This window comes from Corylus avellana, chromosome ca2 (assembly GCF_901000735.1).
Source record: "Corylus avellana chromosome ca2, CavTom2PMs-1.0".
Taxonomy (NCBI): Eukaryota; Viridiplantae; Streptophyta; class Magnoliopsida; order Fagales; family Betulaceae; genus Corylus; species Corylus avellana.
In genome coordinates, this window is record NC_081542.1 from 12,395,759 (window position 1) to 12,407,857 (window position 12,099).

The following is a 12,099-nucleotide window of genomic DNA, read 5'->3' on the forward strand; positions in this document are numbered from 1 at the left end:
ACTGGTTACTTCTTGTGTTTTCTACCTCTTTCTTTCTCTGCTTATTCTTATTCTTCTTCGTTATAATATAATGTAATTATGAAGAGTAAATATCTTTAGAAGAGTATTATACGATTGATTCAACGACTAAAACAGTCGTATAATAGTCTACAAAATAGCATTACTCAATTATAAATTTCACTGCTCGTCTGGTTACTACCTAAAACATCATAGTTGTATAGCTATTAATTTGAATACAAATATCTTTTTGGGCCAGTAGGACAAAGATTGAATCACTTGTGGTTTTTTACTTTTTAATATCAATATTGATAATTGAGAAGAATGTGCTTCACAAAAGCCATCATTTACAGAGAAAATTCAAACTACTCTTTCAAATAGTACTTTGGCAATGTGGAAGCTGATAGTCCCTTGATCACAATAGGCTGCATAATAAAAACTTTTTGCTATTGCAAGAAATGTATGCTTGGTTTCAGAATCAATATCATCATCTGAGGAGTTCTGGAGCACCAACTGGACAAGTTCTTGCATGTTGGATTCTATGTCGGGGTTTGTGATGCTGTCATCACATGAAGAGTGACTGCCATGGTTGTTGTATATCTGCTAGATTTGGAAGATTAGCGTATCAGAAAGCAACCTAACCTCTTTGCAATGAAGGAATTGGGTAGTGAAAGACGTTTACAAGTTACAACCATGCAAATGAAAGTTGCATGCATTTAGTGAAAAGCTATCAACTCATTAATTGAGGTCCCTACCACATACAAAGCTGCTATACCTTTCACAAACCCTTGGTCTCTTCTTGGGCCCTACCAAATAAAAAGCTACGGGTTTGGAATCTCTGAGAGAGTTTATATAAAATTCATTTTAAGCTATCCGTCCACCTATATACTAGGGTAGGCGACCTAGTTTCATATAAAATCTCTCATATGTACTGTCAAAATTGCTAACAATTTTGACACTAATTACTAGATATCCTTATCTAAAGATGCAATAGTACCTTTCACAAAAATACCTCTACAACCCAAAGGGAATGCTTTTTTTTACAAACAACCCATATTGTTTTGTGTTCAGAAAAATACCAAACATGTAAAATAACATCTTACAAAGTTAAATTTCAAGATTAATGTAGGGGTCATCAAATGTCACCATAATTTGTTAGTGGTCTATTTAAAAAGCTTGAAATAGTGTATTTAATCATTTAATCAATATTTTAATACCAACTTTCACGTGTAGGTTCAAACTTCTCTCTTAATAAGTAAAGTCTAGCACGTAAGATATCTATTATTTAACTTAAATGAAATGGTGAATGATATCTGTTAATCATCATTTATCTCAAAAGTTTAAACTGATAAAATATAATAAATAGCTAGTGTTATTGGATTGGGTAGTAAGAGACAACTATACATAGGGCATTGTTTTTGTACTTTTAAAATTTTATTTGTTGGTTTGTACTGAAATGCCCCAAGAAAAAGCATGCAACTCTGCTTTTTACAGCATGCTTCTAGGCCAGAGCAGAAGACTATGAAATCTACGCAGAAAATGATGAAATCAATTGAAAATGGCGACAGAAGAGCATGCAGCCAAAATAACAAAAATAAAATAAAATAAAAAAATATCCAAAAAGAAGGCTTTGTCGAATGTGCAGAGGGATTGTCGTGTCTCTCACTAACCTTGTTGTTTTGGTAAAAACAAAGTTGATAGTATAATCTGTTGATTTGGTCGGACAGTCGCAGATATTGAGGATGGGACAAAAGCTCCTCCTTAGCCGAGCGGCCAGCGGTGAGATTTATCATATGCGCTACCAACTCTGCCTCTCCTTTGTGCCTATCGCCTTCCCTATGCCACTTCACCAACCACTTTTCCCACTATATATATATATATATATATATATATATAATAACAAAAAAAACAAAAATCCCACCAAATTAAAAAAACCATTACAATTGCTTTGTTAGATTGTAATATATATATATATATGCTAAGAATATTATGCTATCAAAGCATTCTAACAATATATATATAGAAAAATAATTGGGGTATACTATAATTCACTTAGAAACTCACGTGACAGATCACATGAGTATCACATGGAACAACACACACTTTTATATATATAATTTGACTGGTAAATTTAATTGTTTAATTCTTAATATAGTAGTTGTCATACGGACTACCACGTTAGTTTGTAAAAGACTTACAATAAAAGCCGTCATGGCCGGGCAGACCTCAAAATTTTAAAATTAACTTTTTACCTTAAAGAGAAAAAAAAAAAAAAAAAAACCATTCTTTTCAGTTTTTTCTGCCGCACCTTAAAATTATAATTCTGCCCTCGAAAGAAAGCAATAATATACCTTTAATTGAAAATAGATATGGATGAGAAGACTTTATTATAATAAGTCTGAGAAGCGTGGAGAAGTTGTCCAAAGTAACTCACCGATCGTCGTAAAGGGTGGCTAATATCTTGAGCGTGAGAAACCAGAGCCTCAAATGAGAGATAGTTTAGGGTTTGAAGCAAGGTCCCCACCAGTCCGAGCCCTCCACCCTTGTTCGTATTTGACCTTCTCCATACACAAAAATCACATCAATATCACTTTATTTAGGGCATGCCAGACACTTAGAATAATTTTCATTTTGGACTTTCTGACTTCCCATGCATATGAATATATATGACTTTTCATGAATGACCATAGCCCATAGTCCATAGAGTTATATATATATATATATATGGCAGACACTAATTACCACCAATATTGCATTTTGGACTTCTAAATTTTGGTATGCACGGCTACTTATCCTTTGATACATGCACCCTCATTGTTTGAGCCACTTTTATCCATATTGAGCAATGAGCTTAATTATCCCTTGTGGGTTTCCTCTTACTAGATATTTCTGAATTTCAATTCTTGGGGAACTCCCATTTTTATAGCTAATTATTTTCTTGCATGTTTCTTTGTTCCATCTAGAATAAAGAGTAATGTTATTTAGTCGATTGTTATACGATTCTCATAAAATTTGATGATGTGGTACGTAGTAAAATATTAGATCACAAGTAATAAAAATAAAAAGATTCAAAATTTGATTTTTATTGTCGTGTCATCCTAATTATATAGCAGTAATATAAAAATCTGATATACTTAGCATTACTCTATATAACTGCACTAACGTGTCACATTAATCCAATTATATAAAAGTGAGATGAGAATTGAATATGTAAGGTAGCTACATCAGAAAATGCTTATTTAAGTGAAATAGAAAAAAGACAAAGACCTACCAAACCAAGATCAATAAATAAAATAAGATTAAGAAAAAAAAAAATTCGAGTCATATATGAAACACCACTTGGGAGTTATGTCGTCCATGCAGGACAGACAGTATTCTGAGTAAAGCAAAAAAACAACGAAAACAACAAAGCGGACGGTTTTAAAAGCCAACAAAGCAGACAAAAACAACAAATTATCAATAAATTAAAATTTAATAATAATTCTCTTAAATTTAATTTAATGGTAATTTTAAAAGCCATGTCATTTGTATATCATTACTCTATTTTATATTATAGAAAAACTCTCTGGATTGATCGAGTCGAGTCGTATATATATATATGCATACGTGGTACCTTCTGTTTATGCAGTCCCGTGGATCAGCGTTGTTCTTGAATTCATGTAGAAAGGCTCTCCTCATTTCCTCCTCGTCAAAGTACGACGAGATTGCCTCCACCAACGCCGTCGTTTTCACCCATGCAAGTCGTTCATTGGATCTTTCCGGTTCGAAAATACTGGCTGCCGCCAAAAAATAAGCAAACAGTAGAGTTTTTCTGCTCAATCCAAAGTCTCCAAGATTACAGTCTGAGTACCACCTGCATGAACATCACATATATAATAATAATAATAATAATAATAATAATAAAGTTCTATTAATGCCACTTACTTTTGAATGCTCTCCCACTCCATCCGATGAGTGGCTTGGCAATTGTTGTAGTCTAGTTTTGCTAGCTCCAGATACGTTTTATTGTTGACATAGGGCATCCTGAAGTTATTAATTTACAATCATTATATTAAAGTCAGAAACAAAAATGTTAATTATAGAGTGCTAATTAATTAATTAATTAGATGATGACCATCCTAACCCTGGTTATATGTATATATATACACAAATGTACCCTAGTAACAGTATATATGTAGACAAACATAAAGTCAGCTTTCAACAACTATTTAGCCGTACGTGCATGTCGCATCCTTGCTTCGTATATAGAAGTGGGCATCTTTTCTAGAACATGTATATGTTGTTAGTTAAAGTCCTAAAGTAAAAAACGCATTATATATGCATTATTAAAAGGTTAATTATGATTGTTCCATACTAAATTACACCTTCACCTATATTATTATATACACCGTTAAATATATTAACTTTTAAATCCGACCGTAAAAACAAAAGGAGAACCTGTAGAGAGTCTTTCCAATCCAAACATCATCGCCACCACCATATTGCTCTATGTAGAATCTTGTCTCCACGCGAGGTAAGCTTGCATACCAGGGGACTTCCAGAGCATAGCCTACCTGTTATTGTTATTGTTAATTTGTTAAATAATTTTTTAGTTATTTAACAAATTTAAATGCTATAAAAGTTTTTTTTTTTTTTTTTTTTTTTTCTTTTTTTTGGGACCCATATATGTATACATATACCTCACTAGGCAAGTCCTTCATTATGATCCATTTGTCAAAGAGTTCATTAGCAGTTTGTTTTTCTCTTAGGAAGTTGAATGCGAAGTGCTTTGCATCCTCAAGGATCTTCTCTCCCGGAAAGACCACCTGAGAAGCCCTGTACAGGTTAAACATTCCGGTGACGGCCTGTGTCGACTGCCCGGCAAAGCAGAAGAACTCGTCTCCTTTCCGAAAGTGTTGAAACACATCTGTTACAAACAAAAAACACCAATATCGATCACCCTCCCTACTGGAATCTGAAAAATGAGTAAATAATAATAAATAAACAAGCAAACTTACCAGCGGAAACCTTATGGCCATGCAATCTTAGTAGCCTGAATCCCATGGCCGTATCATCAACATCATAAACCTTTGAATTTCTCGCCCAGCAAATCCCCTCATCCGTCCAATAGCTGAACATTTTTTAATACCCATTAATAGTACTACTTAAAAAATCTACTTTTTTTTTTTCCTAATATATTAAATATTTATGTACCTGTAAACATAATTAATGCATTCCTTAATCTCTGGCTGAAAATATCTCGAGATTCCAAGGCGCTGCAAACGATCAGCAGCCCACATGTGTTCGAACAAATCCACCGGGTACACGTTGGGGACTAAAAAGCAGAATGAATAATAATAATAATAATAAGAAAAAAAAAAAAAGAAAAAAAAAAAGAAAGAAAGAGAGAGAGAGAGAGAGAGAGAGAGAGAATAAAAGCAAGCAAGCACAAATGGAAAGTGAAAGGAACAGTTCCTTGTAATGGGCGGGTAAAAAGGTACTTTTTACCTCCACCATTAAACCTGTGGACCGCATTTTTTAAATAAGTGAGGCAGTTATCGTCTTTAGTCTGCATGAGTGCAAAGGCAGTGGATGATGGAGAGAACAAGAAAGACCCATCTTGGGACTGCAGATTAAGAAGCTTTTCCCACTCCAGCCCTGGCATCCCTTCCAAGCTATGGAGTAGTGTTGTGGGCACTTTGTGCATCATGTCTCTTGGTATCCTATATATATCCCCCACCCCATACAAACTATAATCATTACTTACAGTCTTACACATACATATATATATATATATATATATATATATAATGGCCATGGATTCTAATTTTATTTTATTTTTATTAAATCTTGTTGTTATAAACTATAAAGCAGCAAGTAAACATAATCATGGTTCATGTCTGAGCTCGGAGACTACCTCGTTAGCTTTATGTTTCTCTTTGCATATATCTCTTGCAACACAGGGGAATCATCAGCTACTTCAATGTTCAAACTTCGAGCTATTTCGAGTAGTGAGGGGAAAGCAACTTCAAATCCAATGGGCATGTGCTCTGCGTTCTCGTATTCCAGCTTACATATTTTCTCTTTCAAAAATGAAATCCCTATTAATTAATTACAAAAAAAAAAAAAATTAATTACAAAAAAAAGACTAATAATTAATTTTCTTGAATTAATTAATAATATATAATACCTTTTTCGTACTTTTCAGGATGAATATTCCATGATTTTAAGGCAATAACACAGGCTAAAGTGTTGATTATCCGATCATAACTAAAAAAAATAAGACTGTCGCCCCATGAACCATCGGGAAGTTGGTTTTTGGCGATCCATTGAAGACTAGATGGAAACTGAGGAAAGCCACTTCCATGAATATCTTCAACAAGAGCAACCCACGCTGTGTCATAAGCTGAAATGCTTATTTCTCCATCTTCCATGGAGCCCAACATCGATTTGATGGAGTCGACACGTTCCTTTATATGATTTGACGTGGAAACCTTTATTTGCTTTAAAGCAAAAACGCATTAAAAGCAGAATTCCAAAATCAATTAATATGTCAAACGCCAGTAAATAAATGAAAAAACAAAAGAAAAAGAAAAAGTAGAAGAGTTTTCAAAGCACCTTCAGAGCTTCCCTCTCTATGTCATCCTCCACAATCTCACGCCACTTTAAGACTGGCAGACCATTTTGAAACACGTCTGTGTATTGTATTGCACACATAATAATTACATTTTATATATAATTTTTTTTTTGAATTAACAACTTTATTTGTACTTGTATGTGTGTGTATATATATATATGTATATACCTTGGATGCGAGGCTTGGATATAGCGCTGCATCTTAAGCGAGAATCAGAGTTAACTCGTTTGTCTTTAGCCCCGAATGACCAGACACCTACAAATATGATAGCGATGCAATCAATCAATTGATGGAATAATTTTGATATATAATTAAATTATTACTACTTAAAAATAAATAAAAAATAATGTCAAATAAAAAAAAAAAAACTTTTTGATGAGCATATACGAATGCAGCGCTCTTGTCAGGGAAATATACGATGCTGCCATTGATAAACAATTTGGTTAATTATTTCTTTTAAAAGAGATTGGAAAAAGCTTATCCACAGTACCATTAATTCTTCGAAAAAAACTCAAGAGTATAAGAAAAAATAAATAAATATTCTACTACTGTATGAAATATTGGATTCATCAACCTAAACTAAACCTGCCATCTCATTACTAATTAGGCTGTTAATTGCATTTTGGCTTTGTAAAACAAAAATTATAACCAGAAACATAACTACTTGCACACTTTTTGGATATTTTCTTACCTTTTTCTCAGCAATCAAACGAAACATTCCAAGACAAAGATCTGCCCAGAGTCCTTAAAAAAAACTTGTTCAATTCGTATATATATGATTGAGGGGGTAAGAGAAGGAGAAGACGAGAAAAAAACTTACCCTCGAGGGACAAGGAAGATGGTGGTGGAACGCCGGGGGGAAGTGTAGGAGAGAGGTGGAGAAAGTTAGATAGATGAGACATGATGTTTTTGTTTTGCTGTGGATAGCAAGGTAGCGATAGGGGGGAGGATTTAAAAGGATAGTAGAGGGAAGCAAGAAGACAGATAGGACTTTCCAAGAGATTCCCGCTAATAGGTGCATGGGATCATCCTAAAGCCAAAACCATGAAATTGAGGGCACTCCTGTCCTTTTCCTTTCTCTCCTCTAACTTATAAACAATTTCCAATTTCTTTGGCTTTATATATATATATATATATATATATATATATTAGACTCTAGTAAAATTATCGTATAATTATAATGATGTGATAGTAAAAATTAGTCTTTTAATTAATAAGAAGTTGTAAAAAAAAAATTAATAATTAATTTTTATTGTCACATCTTAATAGTTGTATGACAATCCTATAAGAATCTACTAAATATTATTTTTCTTATAAGATATATGTTTATTTTTAACGGTTTATTTTTAATATTATTTAATAGACAATTATATAATATAACTGTCTTCTAAAAAAAATTAAAGATTAATTTTTTACTTTCATACGTCTAGGACGGACCCAAGTGCCAAAATTTTATAATTTGGCGACAAACAAACGTTATGTCAATTGTATATAGCATCCTATTAAATATTATTACTGATTATTTAATTCTCGATGTTCCCATCAAATTCGACCTTCTATACAAATGATCTCATAATTTTAAGTCACAATTGTGTGATATGACATGATGTTCAATTAAAATACGTGCCCTCCAATGCTTTTGAAAGTCCAAGAACATTCTACCACACGAATATCCTTTTTATTTATTTATTTTTTTTAATGTTCCCATCAAATTCGACCTTCTATACAAATGATCTCATAATTTTAAGTCACAATTGTGTGATATGACATGATGTTCAATTAAAATACGTGCCCTCCAATGCTTTTGAAAGTCCAAGAACATTCTACCACACGAATATCCTTTTTATTTATTTATTTTTTTTAATGTTCCCATCAAATTCGACCTTCTATACAAATGATCTCATAATTTTAAGTCACAATTGTGTGATATGACATGATGTTCAATTAAAATACGTGCCCTCCAATGCTTTTGAAAGTCCAAGAACATTCTACCACACGAATATCCTTTTTATTTATTTATTTTTTTTAACATTAAAGGTACAGAGCTAAAACTCAGGGCGACTATACTAGTGCACTTATTCACTGGAAGCCGCTCATAGGCACTTCTTTAAATTCGATTGAGCCATAATTTGACCCAACTCTAATAAGACATCAATAAAAATTCAAGATGGTTAATATTAATTAGGCATATATGATAATTGTTCATTGCGAAGATTCGAACATTCATCCTAGTACATGCCGTGACCACTTAAAAATTTTCTTGACTTATTAAATCACCGTCCTCGATGGTACCCATAAATGTCTTTGAAAAACCTATTTTTGCAGCCTTATAATTCTTCTCTTGACTGTGGCTTGTAGTTGGGTTTTTTTAGCCGCCTCTTAGCTGCTACGAAAGTGTATATTTGCAGTCAGAAAAAAGAGAGACTTTTGAAAAACAGAAGGAGCCGCACCACGGCACCAACCCTGTTCTTAAAGGCTACACCACAAAAAAAACAAGGTTCAGTGACATAGTTATTTGTGGCATTTTTGGCTAAAAAAACGTCCCTATTGATTTCGCAACGCTTGATTAGGGGCACTTGGGACATGTCGGTTTTTATGGCGACTAGAATTTAAGATTGAGACGTTTTTTTACGAAAAAATGCCTCAAAAATGGAACGTTTGAAACAAAGCGCCCCCTTTTTAAAAGGGGGCGCGTAGTTGTGAAAAACGCCCCCTTTTTAAAATGGGGACGCTTCCTAGGCAAGCGCCCCCTTTTTTAAATGGAGCCACTTCCTAGGCAAGCGCCCCCATTTAAAAAAGGGGGCGCTTCCTAATCAAGCGCCCCCTTTTTAGAATGAGGGCGCTTCCTAGACAAGGGCCTCCTTTTTAAAATAAGGGCGCTTCCTAGGCAAGCACCCCTTTTTTTAAAAGGGGTTGCTTGCCTAAGAAGCAACCTCTTTTTAAATGGGGGCTCTTGCCTAAAAAATGGGGCGCTTACCTAGGAAGCGCCCTCATTCTAAAAAGGGAGCACTTAGGTGGGCAAGCGCCCCCTTTCATAAATGGGGGCGCTTGCCTAAAAAATGGGGCGCTTACCTAAGAAGCGCCCTCATTCTAAAAAGGGGACGCTCAGGTGGGCAAGCGCCCCCTTTCATAAATGGGGGCGCTTGCGTGTAAATGACCCCTAATTCTATATGGAAGCACTTCCACGCTGCGAAGCGCCTCCAATAATTAATATTTAGAGAAAATATTTTTCCCATGCAATCCATATATATTTTTTATTTTCTTCTGATATACAATACGCAATACAATATTGTATTGCGTATTTTCTCCATAAATATTGGATTAATCCATAAATATTTTCTCCATTCATCAATCTCATACAATCTTATACATATATATCTCACAATACATATCTAATCCATATATACAATCTCATATCTCATAAGACATTTAAATTCAAAATGATGATATCATAAACACAAAGTGTACGTATCACATCTTAAGGAGTTAACAAAAATTGTACCATACATATGAAATAAAATATCCAAAAACGATATCATAAACACAAAGTGTACCACCTCTTAAAAGAGTTCACAAAAATTGTATATTACATATGAAATAAAATATATCAACGAGTTCGCTTAGCATTTGGCGTCAAATACATACTCAACCTAACAGGTCAAGTATACGTACGTCACTTAACGATTACCTGCAAATGATAAAACCAAAAATAAATAAATAAATAAATAAATTTCAAACCTATATCTAACTATTTTGAAAGTTCAAACCTATATATAATTAGATTATATTACAATTGACTAAGATATGAAGATCTCCACATACTTTGTGATGATCCACAATGGTCGCCTTCTCCATCAGCTGCATGCTCATCTTCATTTGTTAATTCATTCTCACCTATATATAAATAGATGCAAATGCATATTATGCAATCATATATATGTTCTTAAGTCAATAGTAATGAATTGTGTTTGAGCAGCTAGTTCCCCTATAAAAGGATAAAAGATAAAAGAAGAACAGCATAAAATAATTTTTATTGTGTTTAAATTATATAAGCCAACATTAAAGGATAAAAGATAAAGGATGAAAGATAAGCCAACATTAGAATTTCAAATTTTATGTTGTTCTTCCTTTATCTTTTATCATTTATACAGCAATAAAATAATTTTTATTGTGTTTAAGTTATATAAGCCAACATTAAAGGATAAAAGATAAGCCAACATTAGAATTTCAAATTTTATGTTGTTCTTCCTTTATCTTTTATCATTTATTGTGTTTAAGTTATTTTTATATAACTTAATGTTTGAGCAGCTAATTCTCCTATATAACTAAAAATAATTTCGATGCGTCTGCTATCCAGGCGCCCTTAATTAAGTGCACCTAGATAGCAAGCGCCATTAATTAGGGGCGCCTACCAGCTAGGCACCCTTAATTAACGATGCCTGGCTGGCAAGCGCGCCCCTAATTAAGGTATATTCCGGACTCCAGAAGATCATCATGGTTCTTCCACAATGGTATATATACAACTTTTTCAAAGAATTTACATAAGGCAATTAAAATTCAAAAAATGGCACCAATCTCGACGAGTAATTTTGGATAGTAAAGTAGACTATTCTGGCACTACCAATAAAGAGGAAAAACAAAGGAACATGATAATAAAGAATAAGGAAAAACAATAAATTTTTTTTAAAAAAAAAGAAAAAAAAAAGAAAAAAAAGAAAAAGAAAAGAGAGGTATTCCGATCCACTTAATTCTGCAATATGGCCAAACGTGTGGGTCACTGGGCACCGAAGAGAGAGATAGGAAAATCGAGATTGAGAGAGGGGCGACTAGCGCCGTAGAGAGAGATATGGATCGATATATATTGAGGGAGAGGGGAGAGGCTAGGGATCTAATATATATATATATATCCTGATGCAGAGAGGGGGGACAGGCGGGCCGCGAGGGGAAAGGTTAAGGAAAATATATATTGAGGGAGAAATTAAGTCTTAGAGCGGGAGCTGAGGAATCAAAAGGAAAATTAAGTTCCCGCTCGCAAAAACAAAAAATATAAATATATTAAAATTAAAAAACACTTATAAATTTATTTATAAAAATAAAAAGTAAATACTAAAAATTAAAAAACACTTATAAATTTATTTGTAAAAATAAAAAGTAAATACTAAAAATTAAAAAACATTTAAAAGAGACTTAAACTAAAAAATATATAAATGCAAAATCAGTTAATGTGGTTGTCTAGATTAAAAATTAATCTATATGATATAAAAACAAAAATAATACTAATTCAGAAATTATCGGGATAGGCCACAATAATAATTTAATTCCTGTAGGCACCCTTAATTAAGGGCGCCTAGCTGGCAAGCGTCCTTAATTAAGGGAGCCTAGATGGCAAGCGTCCTTAATTAGGGGCGCCTGCCAGCCATGTGGACTTAATTAAGGGTGCCTAGCTGGTAGGCGCCCCTAATTAAGGGTGCTTGGATAGCAGGCGT

General features: G+C 33.5%; 1 protein-coding gene across 4 annotated transcripts; it reads right to left on the reverse strand.

Annotated features, from left to right (window-relative positions):
* Nucleotides 1-196: 196 nt before the first annotated feature.
* LOC132170321 (ent-copalyl diphosphate synthase 1-like) lies at nucleotides 197-7,580 on the reverse strand. Of its 4 annotated transcripts, none has more exons than XM_059581252.1 (15): nucleotides 7,434-7,580; nucleotides 6,782-6,868; nucleotides 6,595-6,671; nucleotides 6,167-6,470; nucleotides 5,894-6,077; nucleotides 5,485-5,699; nucleotides 5,191-5,311; nucleotides 4,995-5,107; nucleotides 4,677-4,903; nucleotides 4,435-4,550; nucleotides 3,922-4,020; nucleotides 3,611-3,850; nucleotides 2,432-2,558; nucleotides 1,668-1,862; nucleotides 197-597 (listed from the first exon to the last, which is right to left on the reverse strand). In XM_059581252.1, the coding sequence occupies exons 1-15, from the start codon at nucleotides 7,513-7,515 to the stop codon at nucleotides 358-360; spliced, it is 2,427 nt and encodes an 808-aa protein (XP_059437235.1). In that variant the 5' UTR covers nucleotides 7,516-7,580; the 3' UTR covers nucleotides 197-357. The 4 variants fall into 4 exon arrangements, with proteins under 4 accessions (XP_059437235.1, XP_059437236.1, XP_059437233.1 ...); XM_059581253.1 differs by having other exon boundaries at nucleotides 5,894-6,059; nucleotides 6,167-6,479; XM_059581250.1 differs by having other exon boundaries at nucleotides 6,167-6,479.
* Between the last annotated feature and the right edge of the window lie 4,519 nt (nucleotides 7,581-12,099).